Source organism: Mauremys reevesii, linkage group 3 (genome assembly GCF_016161935.1).
Source record: "Mauremys reevesii isolate NIE-2019 linkage group 3, ASM1616193v1, whole genome shotgun sequence".
NCBI lineage: Eukaryota > Metazoa > Chordata > Testudines > Geoemydidae > Mauremys > Mauremys reevesii.
This window is the reverse complement of record NC_052625.1, coordinates 165460125-165474076: the sequence shown is the minus strand read 5'-3', so window position 1 is coordinate 165474076 and position 13952 is coordinate 165460125. Positions and strand designations below refer to the sequence as shown.

At 46.7% G+C, this 13952-nt stretch overlaps 1 protein-coding gene across 19 annotated transcripts in view; it reads left to right on the top strand.

Annotated features, from left to right (window-relative positions):
* Positions 1–270: 270 nt before the first annotated feature.
* The window catches only part of MCPH1 (microcephalin 1), a 220104-nt gene continuing 206422 nt past the window's right edge, over positions 271–13952 (top strand). For 17 of the 19 annotated variants that reach the window (XR_005596592.1, XR_005596591.1, XR_005596593.1 and 14 more), the window contains exon 1: positions 5282–5401. Coding sequence is in view for 15 of the 19 variants with exons in the window: in XM_039531746.1 (XP_039387680.1) it covers positions 5282–5401 (120 nt within the window). In the remaining 4 variants the exon portion in view is untranslated. Of the gene's footprint in view, positions 406–5281; positions 5402–13952 lie in introns of those variants that run through there. The other 2 variants (XM_039531752.1, XM_039531738.1) reach the window with 1 other exon arrangement.

Below are 13952 nucleotides of genomic sequence, written 5' to 3'. Positions count from 1 at the left end.
GCCCTAACCCTGGGCACTCCGCGGTGCGGGAGTCTCCCCACCACGCTGCACGGAGCGAAGGTTCTGGGCGCTGGACTGTGCAAGGGCAGTTTCCAATATTTTGCATCATCCCCGAGGTGACACAGAAACAAACACAGCACCGACCCCCAGCTCGTCACTGGGAACCCCCCCCAGCACTGGGCCGCCAGAAAACTCCCGCTACTGACCCTGCTGCCGCCCCCCCCGGCCTTTTGAGACAGCCCCGGGCGCGACTCTCTCTTAGGCTAGGGGAGGGGGCGCACTGCGCAGGCGCTGTCCGCCGGGCCGGGCCGGAAGCGGTTTGAACGGCGGCGGGAGACGGCGGAGCTGATCCGGTCGTAGCGTAGCACTGAGCGCGACCGGGCAACATGGAGCCTATCCTGGAAGGTACCGAGCCGCCCCGTGGGCCCGTTCGCCAGCGTGTGGGGGCAGCTCCGGAGGCGGGTGGGGGGTTAGCAGCTGCTGCTCCACGAGGTGGGGAGCTGGGGGGGGGGGTTAGCAGCTCCAGGAGGGAGGAGGGTAGCTGGGAGGAGGAGGGTAGCTGGAGGAGGAGGGTAGCTGGGGTTAGCAGCTCCAGGAGGAGGAGGGTAGCTGGGGCGGGGGTTAGCAGCTCCGGGAGGGGAGGAGGGTAGCTGGAGCGGGGTGCGGAGTAGCAGCTCCGGGAGGGGAGGAGGGTAGCTGGGGAGGGCGGGGGTTAGCAGCTCCAGGAGGAGGAGGGTAGCTGGAGGGGGCGGGGGTTAGCAGCTCCAGGAGGAGGAGGGTAGCTGGAGAGGAGGGGAGGAGGTAGCTGGAAGCCCAGGAGGGGAGGAGGGTAGCTGGAGGGGGGCGGGGGGGGGGTTAGCAGCTCCAGGAGGGGAGGAGGATGATATCTGGAGGGGCATGGCGGGGTTAGCAGCTTGAGGAGGGTAGCTGGAGTGGGGTGGAGGGGTAGCAGCTCCAGAAGGAGAGGAGAGTAGCTGGAGGGGGGAGGTTTAGCAGCTCCAGGAGGGAAGGAGGGCAACTGGACAGGGGGGTGGGTGGGAAGGAGTTGGCAGCTCTTGGAGGAAAGGAGGGTAGCTCTCCTGGCAGGGGCGGCTCTAGACACCAGCGCGCCAAGCAGGCGCTTGGGGCGGCCGTTTCCGAGGGGGCATTGGGGCGGGTGGAGCTCGCGCCATGCCTGCGGCGGGTCCACGGGCCGGCCGGGCGGGACACCTGCGCAGGCAGCATGCGGCGGTCGTCCGCTCTTCGCGCGCCTCGCCGAGCTCCGCGCTGCGCAGCGCGGCAGCCCCGGCGTCGGGCCTCCGTGGACCTGCCCGGGCAGGAGCAGGCAGAGACATGGACGCCGCGGCGGGGACCGGACCGCGACGGACCGGCGGAGCGCGGCGGCGCGGCGCGCTGGCGCTGCCGGGGCAGCCCGGCCCCCCGCCCATCTCCTGGTTCCCTTTATATTCCCCAGGTTATTGGTTCCCTTTATATTCTCCATTTTCTGTCCATATTTTCAGGGCTTGCTATTTAGTTTTTTTGTCTCTCTCATCAACAGAAGTTGGTCCATTAAAAGATATGACCTCATCTACCTTGTCTTTGCTAGGAGTTTACTTGGAGTTAGGTAACTTAAGAACACATCTTTTCTCCTAGTGAAGACGCATCCTCTGTGGCACTCATTTGAACCGTTTCTTTTGAACAGTTTCCTGTCACTTTCACAGTTTCCTGGCAAACTTGTATTAAAACCCTCTTGTCCTGGCCAACAGGACAGTTGGGCCTTGTTTACATTTGAAAATGTTGTAACCATTCTCTTATCAGCAATGTAGCTGTGATGAGTGTCTTAAGCAGTAGTGTAGATCTGATGGGGGTGTTTTTACCATCAGATTATGAAAACCTGATAGGGTTGCCAATTTTCTAATCACACAAAACTGAACACCCTAGCCCCGCCCCTTCCCCAAGGCCATGCCCCCTGCTCACTCCATTCTCTCCCCCTCCCCCCATCACTCACTTTCACTGGGCTGGGGAAGGGGGTTGCGCCCAGGAAGCAACCAGCAGGTCCGGCTCTTAGGCAGTGGCGCATCAGGCGGCTCTGCATGCTGCTCTCGCCTACAGGCGCTCTCGCCTGCTGGCACTGCCTCTGTGGTTCCCATTGGCCGTGGTTCCTACCAATGAGAGTGCTGAGCCAGTGCTTGGGGCGGGGGCAGCGTGTGGAGTCCCATGGGTGTATCCCCACACCCCACCCCGGCCTAGGAGCCAGACCTGCTGTCCGCTTCTGGGGCGCAGCACGGAGCCAGGACAGGTAGGGACTAGCCTGCCTTAGCTCTGCCAACTGGACTTTTAACAGCCGGTTTGGCGGTGCTGACTGGAGCCACCAGGGTCCCTTTTCGACTGGGTGTTCCGGTCATAAACCGGACACCTGGTCACCCTAAAACCTGCTGTACAGTTTTCATGATGTGGAGAAAATCCCTGAGTTGTGCTACATTAACACACCATTGCAAATACTGGTGCAACTGTACTGTTGCTGGAAAATTGATACCTTTTCCAATGTAGGGTCAGGGTGGGAGTTGTTACTCCTGCAGCTGCTCTCTGAGCTGTTTGTGGTGACTGGAAGGCACTTTTAGTCTGGTGAAAGTAGGGGAAGGGAAACTGCTACAGTGTTGTGAACACCTCATTTCATGTAAGAGTCCCTTAGGCCTTATTTACATGAGCAAAAATAAAATCTCTATTTCAGCAGCTGCCTGCAATGGTGCAGCTACAGTGTTAGCAGCGGTAAAACAATAAGCACTAGTATAAAAACACTAGAACATTCTATACCACTATATCATGAAAACTACTGAATAAGTCTTAATGAAATAGTAGTAAAAATTCCCAAACCCTGTCAATACTAGCAGCTGCACCACTTCTAAATACACGTGCTAAGTTTGCTTGTATAGACATGCTTAGAGATAGTGCCATGACAGTAGAAGCTGAAGTACACCTGGAAGCATAAGGAATAAAAGTATAGAGGATTTGTTGTCACTTCCCTAAAATAGAACGTTCACTTGCCAGGTAGGGACCAATTAGCCTGAATTTCCAACCCTGATAGCATCTGGCCCATAGTGGATGCCACATATAATAGAATCATAGACTATCAGGGTTGGAAGGGACCTCAGGAGGTCATCTCCCTGCTCAAGGAGGACCAATCCCCAACTAAATCATCCCAGCCAGGGCTGTCAAGCCTGACCTTAAAAATCTCTAAGGAAGGAGATTCCACCACCTCCCTAGGTAACCCATTCCAGTGCTTCACCATCCTCCTAGTGAAAAAGTTTTTCCTAATATCCAACTTAAACCTCCCCCACTGCAACTTGAGACCATCTGCTACCACTGAGAACAGTCTAGATCAGGGGCGGGCAAACTTTTTGGCCTGAGGGCCGCATTGGGTTTCCAATGGAAGGCTGGTTAGGGGAGGCTATGCCTCCCCAAACAGCCAGGCATTGCCCGGCCTCCGCCCCCTGACGGCTCCCCGCCCCTGTTCCCTGTCCCCTGACCAGCCCTGGAATCCCTGCCCAACTGCCCCCCGCTGCCTCATTCAACCCCTCCTCTCATTCCCTACTGCCCTCCTGGGACCCCTGCCCCATTCAGCTGCCCCTTCTACCTGTTCCCTGACTGCCCCTGGAATCCCTGCCCCCGACTGCTCCTCATCCACCCCCCTCCTTCCTGACTGCCCCCCTGCAACCTCTACCCCCATTCAACCCCCCTGTTCCCAGCCCTCTGACCGCCCCAACACCTTCCACACCCCCGCCCCCTGACCACCACCCCTGAACTCCCCTGCTCTCTATCCACCACACCCCTTTACCGTGCTGCCTGGAGCACTGGTGGCTGGCGGCACTACAGCCACGCTGATCGGCTGGAGCCAGCCACGTCGCTGCGCAGCACAGAGCACCAGGTCAGGCCGGGCTCTGCAGCGGCGCTGCCCCAGGAGCTCTCAGCCCTGCCGCCCAGAGCATTGCACTGGTGGCACAATGAGCTGATGCTGTGGGGGAGGGAGAACAGTGGGGAAGGGGCCGGGGGCTACCCTCCTGGGCCAGGAGCTCAGGGGCCAGGCAGGAGGGTCCCGCAGCCAATTGTTTGCCCACCTCTGGTCTAGATTCATCCTCTCTGGAACCTCCTTTCAGGTAGCTGAATGCAGCTATCAAATCTCTCCTCATTCTTCTTTTCTGCCAACTAAATAATCCCAGTTCCCTCAGCCTCTCCTCATAAGTCATGTGCTCCAGCCTCCTAATCATGTTTGTTGCCCTCTGCTGGACTCTTCTCAATTTTTCCATATCCTTTTTGTAGTGTGGGGCCCAAAACTGGACACACTACTCCAAATGAGTCCTCACCAATGCCAAATAGAGGGGAATGGTCATGTCCCTCGATCTGCTGGCAATGCTCCTACTTATATAGCCTATAATGCTGTTAGCCTTCTTGGCAACAAGGGCACACTGTTGACTCATATACAGCTTTTCGTCCACTGTAATCCCTAGGTCCTTTTCTGCAGTACTGCTGCCTAGCCACTCAGTCCCTTGTAGCAGCTTATGGGATTCTTCTGTCCTAAGTGCAGGACTCTGCACTTGTCTTCGTTGAACCTCATCAGATTGCTTTTTGCCCAATCCTCTAATTTGTCTAGGTCCCTCTGTATCCTATCCCTATCCTCCAGCGTATCTACCACTCCTTAAATTGATGTAATAGTATTTTCCTATCTTATAGGGATGCTGTGAGGGGGATAAATACATTTAAAAAAAAAAGACACTGAGGTACTCAGATGCCATGTTACTGGGGGACCGTATAAATACCTAAGAACATAAATTTAAAAAAAAGAGAGGTTGATCAGGAATAAATGCTGGAGACCGTCCTGTTTTAAGCCCCATATTTAATATTCATTTGAACCTTGTGATTGGCTTTTTGGCACGTCTGAGGTACAAGTCAGACAAAAGCATCTGGGTCTTTGGAAGGTCAGATTTAGCTGTACTTTCATGCTCTCACCATGCTGAATTGGCCAACCATGGCAATGTATTTGCCAAACTTGTCAGTTTCAGTTTTACTAAAATTCTAGCAGCCCTTCTAAACCAGTCTTAAAAAAAAAAAAAAAAAAAAAAAAAAGCCTTCTGTTGCTGATGCACGGTGTTAAGTTTATTAAACACATGTAATTGCTGGTGATAAGCTTACACACAGTGACACTTCTTGCAGAGTAAGTTTCTACTCAGTACGAGTAAGGGTGGCAGAATCTGGTCTTAAGAGACTTGAGCAAGTTTTTTTTTTCAATATACATAGACAAAAGCACATGCTAATACACAGCTTTTGTTCCCCAGGTGTTTCAGCATATGTAGAAGTATGGTCATCCAACAGAACAGAGAACTATTCAAAAACATTTGCACAACAACTTCTGGATATGGGAGCAAAAGTAAGGAAATAATTTTCTTGTAAATGAATCAGGAGGGCAAAGTTCCCTCTCAGACTGTTACATGACAAACAGAATATGCAACCATGTCTCCTTGTATGTATGGGTTAATCTAGGAGGGATGTTTTAAGAGTCAATACTGCTACCATCACTCAAATTCATGAATATGTATGACAGATGGGAAATGTGTTAAACTCTATTATATAGTAGTATACCAAAAAACACGTTGTGAAGCAGTTAGGCTTGCTAAACACAACCTACTTGACACAAACTCCCAAAACAAGGAAAAGAAAAGCTAAGCTGCTTACCAGGACATATCCAGTACTCTTCCATGGACTCTTCACCCACCTTATCATTGCTACAATTATCATAAATACCAGACCAGGCACCACAATCTTATCTTTAACCTTGTCAACCCACTCTCCTGCCAACATCCCTACTAGTGTGGCTTTGCTCTGAAAAGTGACTGTAAAAATAGTATTGGGGGATTCTATGTATGTGTTTCAGTGGTGAATATTTCTAATGTGTTTTGGTTTTCAAGTGTAAAAATTTTTAACTCCAGGTTTCCCCCTCATTTTTTAGCCATGCTGAGCTTGAACCGGAGGCTAGACATCCATGAGGATATGTCAGAGGGACAGGCTGAGATTTTAGTTTGAACGGAAGGAGGCAGGCCTGGAGTAGAAAGGGAAACCTACTGTTTACTCATGTTAGCCCAGCAAAGCCCAGATGCATGGGCTTCACATCTAAGAGAGTGTGCTCGGTACTATCTTTCATGTGAATCAGAAAAATTGTTTACTAAATTACAATTAGACACCTGTGCAAGTCTATGAAAGGGGTTGGCACATGTGTCATTGACCGCACTGGCTATGGAATCTCTGTTAGCTGGTGATGATGTGAAAGAAGGAAAGATCCCAGCTTCAGTCTAAGCTGATGGAACCTTACCTATGACTTCTCTGTTTCAGTCGGCCTACAAAAAGCAGTTCAGGAGAGCTGGCAGTTTCTCAGAGACAACATTAAAGGCACAATAGCAATCTGTCACAGTGTCTATTGAGCTGTGACACTCTAAGGGCAAGTCTACACTACAAAATTAAGTCGACTTAAGTTATGTTGATGTACAGCCATTGCAGTAATTAAATTGTTTTTTCATGTCCACACTACTTCTGTTGGTGGTGCTCATCCTCACTAGGAGCTCTTCCACCAATTTAACTGACCATGTGGGGCACTGTGGAGCACTGGGGCTGACAGCCGGAACAGTCAATGCAGTGTCTACACTGACTCTGTGTCGACCTAACTATGTTGACCTACGCTCTATGCCTCTTGCAGAGGTAAAGTTATAAGGTCAGTGTAGCGGGCGACTTACATTGGTGGTAGTAACATTATAGCGTGGCCGCTTACAGAGTTAGGGTGACCTAACTGTAGTGTAGACCAGGCCTAATTTTCCCAGACCTGAAGAAGAGTTTTGTGTAAGCTTGTCTCTCTCACCAACAAAAGTTGGTCCAATAAAAGATATTACCTCATCCACTTTGTCTTTCTAACATGCTGGGACTGAAATGGCTATAACACTGCCTACTTTGCACTTGTCTTTATTTAATTTCATTTTGTTGATTCAGACAGTTTTCCAGTTTGTCAAGTTTGGTTTGAATTCTAATTCTGTCCTCCCAGCCCCTCCCAGCTTGGTGTCATCTGTACATTTTATAAGTGCACACTCCATGCTGTTATCCAGGTCATTAAAGAAAATAGTACAGGACCTAGGATAATCCCCTGTTGTATTAATTTAAATGGAATAAATGAGCCCAAAGAAGTTAACATGACCCTGAATCTGTCCAACATTGAACAGTTTTTTTTAAAAGTTCAGGATTTAATGTACAGAGACTTCAGCCTGCTTAGGACCATGGGAAACACATTTTTTTAACTTTAGTAAAATAAAAAATAAAAATTAAAAAAAGAAGGAAAATCAGTTCACGAATTTGAAATATAAAGTGTTAAGGCTTTCATTTTAACCATATCCAATGTTCCCTTTCCTTTAGCTATAGAGAATTTTTATAAGGGAAAAACTTGTTTGACAGCCTTTTAGGTGGCGTCAAAGATTATAACTGTCCTTTCTGTGCAAAGGAGCAAAAGTTAGTTGAGGTGCCCTGAAGTTGTTGTTGCAGCTTGATTCTGTTTTTTAGAAGACAAAATGACAAATGAGGGCAGAGGAAAGAACAGCAAAAATAGCAAATGCAGCTTCTGTCTCTGGTGTTGACTTTCACTTGCAATCTCGCTGCTGGAAAAACACAGGCACCGCAGTGGTCTTATTAGCCACTCAGAGACCTGTCAAACTTTTGTCAGGGACTCGAACCCCAACAGCGAAGTTCGTTGTCCGCAGAGAGACAGACAACACCAGCAAGGTCCGATCAAAAGCTCTTTATTGATAAGTGCACGTGTCAGTAAAGAACAGCTCGTATCCGAAGAGAAGAAAGCAGCCTCTTTTTTTTACAAAGTATATATATATATACAGTTCCGTCAGTCGTCACAAATTATTCATTTCACCCATACCCCCCCCCCCCCCCCCCCCTTAAAAATAATAAATACAAAGCACATCTGTCTTTCTTTATAATGTAAGCAAGTTGTGCAACCAGCACTTTCTTTTCAGCATGGTTGGCAAGCACCAGAAACTGGAAAACAGGGAAGACAGCAGTACGGTAGTGAGGGGAATGCTCTCTCTCTTCTCTCCCTTTCCTTTTTTTTTTTTTTTGGGCTTGCTGCTTCTTTTTTTTTCTGGGATTACCCAGAAACCTCTGTTAGCCTGACTTCAGTCAGGTTGGCATAACTGGTTTTGTGCTACATCTTTATTCAGGCCTAACACTTTTACCAGAATTGAGCTCTTTAGGGCACTGCATTTAGTTTTCTTTCTGGCCACAGGGTTACAGCAGTGTTAGAAAATATACAGTCTTGGCCAGCTAAGTTGGACTCTCTTAGTAAGCAGAAGGGAAAACGGATAGAGACAGGAAACAGAAGAAATAAAGTAGGGAAAGAAAAGGACACTTTGGGTGTTGGGAGGAGCCAGTCTCATGTTCCAGTTGTTTGGAATTTAGTTAGGGCTTGAGGAGGTGTCACCGGGGTACCTCTCTCGGGCCTCGTCTGGTCAGGACAGCTCTTGGGATTAGAATAAAGAAGGCACAGTGGCATCATGCTGGATTCTGGCATCCCAGACAGGGTGGATTTGATTTAAATCATTAGTCAGGAAGACTCAATTTAATCATGGATTTCTACATAAAAGTGCATTCTTGTTGGTTGTTATAACCTTAATACATATTCTTCACAACTCGGAGATAGATGTAGGCTTCATTTTTAGAAGGTATACAGTATACATTGTAAAAGTGATTTTGAAAACTTTTCAGATTAGTTTTACAGCTATATCAGAAAATGAGTGATTGGTTATTTCATTTACCAAAGGTAACTGAAGCAGATATTTATGAAGTCATTGGGAGGTGAACTATCTCCAATTCAACAGGTTAATCATTAATATTTGGAGGATTTTCTTGCCATGCTGTATTAAGAGGAGAAGATCACCAGACAGACATTTAAATTGTTTTATATAACTGAAACAACAAAGTTATGTATTCTGGATTTTTTTCTTCAGCAGCAAACATATATAATATTTTAACAAAACAAGCATATGAATTTTTGAATTTAAACATTCAAGTTTTTTTTAAAATCAGGTTTGTTTTTGTTAAAATTAGTTTTTTACTAAAATAGTTAAATGAAATATTAAAAAACAAAACAAAATTAAATCGACTATGTCAGCCTGGTCAACATGAGAAACTTAAAATATTGGCTTCTGCAGCTAACTCAGTCTTCTTCACCTTCATTTTCCTGTTTGTTCATAATCTGGAAAAGAAAACAAGCTTTCCTCCTTTTTCAGGTCCCAAACGATTTCTCAATTTGGAATGAATTAGTCCAAAGGAAGAAAATATTCTTTCTACACCGGCAGAAGAAGCAACTGCTGTTAAAAGTGAGATTATCACTTCTGAATCCAAGTGTTTAAGTGACTTCCACCAGTTCAGTGGTGTGACTTTCTTTAAAACATCATCAGCAAACATATTTTTCTTGAATGGTTCACCCTTATCTCTGAAGTTTGTTATAGTTGGCATTATGGAGGGATGAATGCTGGATGTCCATGTCATAACCAACTCCTCTTCTTCAGCAGTTAAGGTTTGACCCTGGTACTGAGTATTGAGAAATAATATATAGAGGTGAGAATATTTGCAAGAAAATGAGCTGGAGATATTGCTTGTCCCATTTGTTTTTTTAATGCTTGTAATTTAACTCTGTCATTGCATATTTCTCTTTTTAAGATCTCACTTGGTTCCTTCCAGCATGAGCAATAAAACAGCTATTTCCCTGCATTTTGTTCAAGGCTACAGAAATAGGCTTCAGGTACTCAGCATGTGTTCAACATTTCTCTTAAGCCCAATGTTGAGAACTTTGGCTGTGACAGTGCTATCTATTTTTTCACGATTTTGTTCACAAACTCATCAGATTAGGCCAGCACTTGATATAGTGCTCAAAACAGTCCACTACTGAGTTCATCACACGTCTTGTGGGACAGTTAGCTTGATTCCTCCCACGTTTTTCAGAGCAGCTGGTGCAAAGTGGTTGTTAGGGAAGTATTTTGCAATTTTAACAACACTAGCCTTTATTTCTGGCACAATGAAGTCTTTGGCTAGGAGGTGCATCAAATGAGCACTGCAGCTGTATGTTATTAGCTTGGAACTCTCTTCTAAATAATTTCTTCTCATCTTGGATACATTTGCAGCATTGTCTGTGACCAAGCTGCGTACTAGACATTTGAATTTTTTTTCAGTTTGTTATAGCTTTTACTGCTACTTCTTGTAAGTATTCTGCTGTGTGCACATTTCCTGATGTATTAATTGTTTCTGTAAGGAAGACATTCCCTTCTTCTGTTATCACACAAGCACATACAACAGGATTATTGTGGACATTGCTCTACCCATCAAGACTCGGATTAACAGTTTTACCCTCTAGACCTTTTGCACACTGCTCAATTTCTCTTTCATGCACTTTATCCAGCAATTTGCCTGTGACATGTGCTCTGTTTGGTGGACTGTATCCTGGTCTTAATGACGGAACCATGTTAATGAAGTGTGGGTTCTCAATCATACGGAAAGGAGAATTTGTTGCATATACAAACCGGGCAATTTTTTCATCAATTACCTCTTTTTGTAATCTGCTGGTTCTTATCACAAACTTATCTCTGGTTGTTTCTGGATGAAGATTTTTTTTCTTTTTTTACAGGTGATATACTGTACGCTCACCCTCCCCTGCAGCCCCTGTCGCAAAACTCTTTCCCTTGTGCCCCTCAGACACTGCCAACACACTCTTATCAACTTCCTGGCTCCCATCTGTACCCGCAGCATTCCACTCCTCCCGTCACAGTCCAACACTGCAGACTCCCAGTACCCGCTGCACTCAACACCCATCCCTCTGCAGTTTAGCCTTGCTGAAGTACAGTACCCACTGCACAGTACTCCAAAGGAGAAGGTTGGATATGATTCCTGGACATACACAAATTTTTAACCGTCCTCTGACCCTCCCTTGCCCCATCCCCCTCAGTGCTGATGGGTTTTTTTGTTTGTCTCTCTCTGGTGGTTGTTTTTTTTAAATAAAGAATTGTCTTGGTTTGAAAGCAATCTTTATTCTATTAATTGAAAGCAAACAGAGCCCTGCAAAGCAACAGTTATCTTAAACCTTCATATTGCGTTGTCTGCACCAATCACAATCAGCTCCTAGCATTACAAGCACTGAATAGTAACAAATATTAGTGGCTTTCAGCTTCAAATTGCGTGTCAAGGCATCCCTGATCCTTATGGCCCCACGCTGCGCCCCTCTAATAGCTGTGGTCTCTGGCTGTTCAAACTCAGCCTCCAGGTGCTAAGCCTCAGTGGTCCAGCCCTGAGTGAAGCTTTCACCCTTCCCTTCACAAATATTATGGAGTGTACAGCACATGGCTATAAGGATAGGAATATTGTCATAGGCCAGGTCCAACTTCCCATCTAGGCAGTGCCAGCGGGCCTTTAAACGGCCAAAAGCACACTCAACAGTCATTCTGCACTTGCTCAACCTGTTGTTGAACTACTCCTTGCTGCTGTCAAGGTGCCCCATGTATGGCTTCATAAGCCATGGTATTAAGGGGTAGGCGTGGTCTCCCAGGATCACAATGGACATTTCGACTTCCCCTATGGTGAAGAAAGTCCCTGCTTGCAGCTTCCTCAACAGGCCAGTATTCCAAAAGATGCGTGTGTCACGCACCTTTCCGGACCAGCTTGCGTTAATGGCCGTGAAACGCCCACCGTGATCCACAAGCACCTGGCGACCAATAGAGAAATACCCCTTCTGATTAATGTACTCAGTGGCTAGGTGGTCTGGTGCCAGAATTGGAATATGCGTGTCATCTATTGCCTCTCTGCAGTTAAGGAAGCCCATTTGTGCAAAACCGTCCACAATGTCATGCACGTTGCCCAGAGTGATGGTCTTTTGGAGCAGGATGCGATTAATGTCCCTGCACACTTCCATGAACACGAGTGCAACGGTCGATTTTCCCACTCCAAACTGGTTAGTGACCAATCAGTAGCAGTCTGGAGTAGCCAGCTTCCACAGTGCAAATGCCACGCACTTCTCCAACAGCCGGGCAGCTGTCATTCTCGTGTCCTTGCGCTGCAGGGCTGGAGCGAGCTCATCAACAGTCCCATGAAGGTGGCTTTCCTCATCTGAAAGTTCTGCAGCCACTTCTCGTCATCCCAGACATGCATGATGATCTGATCCCACCACTCTGCTTGTTTCCCGAGCCCAAAAGCGGCTTTCCACTGTGGTTAGCACCTCTGTGGATGCCACAAGGAATCTTGTGTCGTAACTACTATGCGTGGCGAGATCAATGTTGCAATCCTTTTCCCTTTGTAGTTTAAGGAATAACTCCACTGCCACTCATGACATGTTAGTGAGAGCGAGCAGCATATTGGTCAACAGTGTGGGATCCATTCCTGCAGACCGAAGAGGCAGAGTGCATAGTACACAAACCATTGAAAGATGGCGCCAAATGTGGACGGAAGCACAGGGATTGCTGGGATGTGAAGCAATGCATCACGGGTCATTGGGACAGAACTCAGGATGCCCCGCAACCCCCTCTCTGCCTTACCACATCTCTTAGTGTCAGAAGAGGAAGAGCTGCTCTGTGGAAGAGCTGCCCAGAGAGCAGTGCTGCGAATACCACCGCAAGTGTGAATATACTATTGCACAGGCAGCTGACAGTGTGAACACAAAACAGCGGTTCCTCTTCTGCACTCTCTGACTGGTGCTGTAAGTCTGCCAGTGTAGACAATACCCTTCTTGACAAATCCATATTGGCTATTCCTTGTAGCCTTGATTACCCTCCAGGTCAGTGGTTCTCAAACTTTTTTTTCGTGGATCACTTGAAAATTGCTGAGAGTCTCAGTGGACCACTTAATGATCTTTCCAAATGTTGTTTGTACGGTTAGCTAACTACTGTAAAGCACTTTGGATAAAGACACTATATAAAAAATCCACAATAATTAAAATTTTTTTGTTCTACAAATAAAAGCACACAACTCATGTTTTAATATCAGTAGTCTTACCTTTCTAATGCAATGGATGTGCCCTCCCCCTGCCGCCGCAGCAGCCCCAGGGCTGGGAAGGGGAGGTGTGTGTCTCTCTCTCTCTCTCTCTCTCCCCCTCCCCCCCCACCGCAACAGACCCCGATATGGGACTGGGAAGGAGAGGAGTCTCTCTTCTGCCATAACAGCCACAGAGCTTAGGCTGAGAAGGATGCAATGTACACCAACGGGAGAATTTTTTTTCCATTGGTAGAGGAACACCACCTCCCCCAATGATGGTAGTTACGTCGACAGAAGCATTCTTCTGTTCGCATGACTGTATCTAAACTGGGAGTTAGGCTGGTATAGCTGCATCAGTCAGGAGTTTAGATTTTTCACAATCATGGTCAATATAGGTATGTTGGTCTGCACTTAAAAGTTAGGTCAGGCCTAACTTGTCTATTCTTTATCCTGTTCTTTCCCTATTCTGACTTGTGTTCCTTCCCCCTTGTTAATATTAATTGTGTTAAGTATCTGGTCACAATTCACCGATTTAGTGAAGAGTGAAGCAAAATAGAATTAAACACATCAGTCTTCTTGATGTCCTCCATTATTAGCTCTCCTTCTCTACTAAGTAGTGGACCTACATTTGCCTTTGTCTTTCTGTTGCTCCCGATGTATTTATGAAACCTCTTTTTATTTCCTTTTGTGTCCCCTGCTAGGAGTAACTCATTTTGTGTCTTAAGCCTTCTGATTTTGTCCTGACATGCTTGTATATCCTTTATTTGTCCTTAGCAATTTGTCCATATTTTTACTTTTTGTAGGATTCCTTTTTGATTTTAAGATCTTTAAAGAGTTCCTGATGAAACCATATTGGCCTTGTTGTTCTTCCTAACTTTCCTTCACATCTTGATAGTTTGCTGTTGTGCCTTTAATGTTGT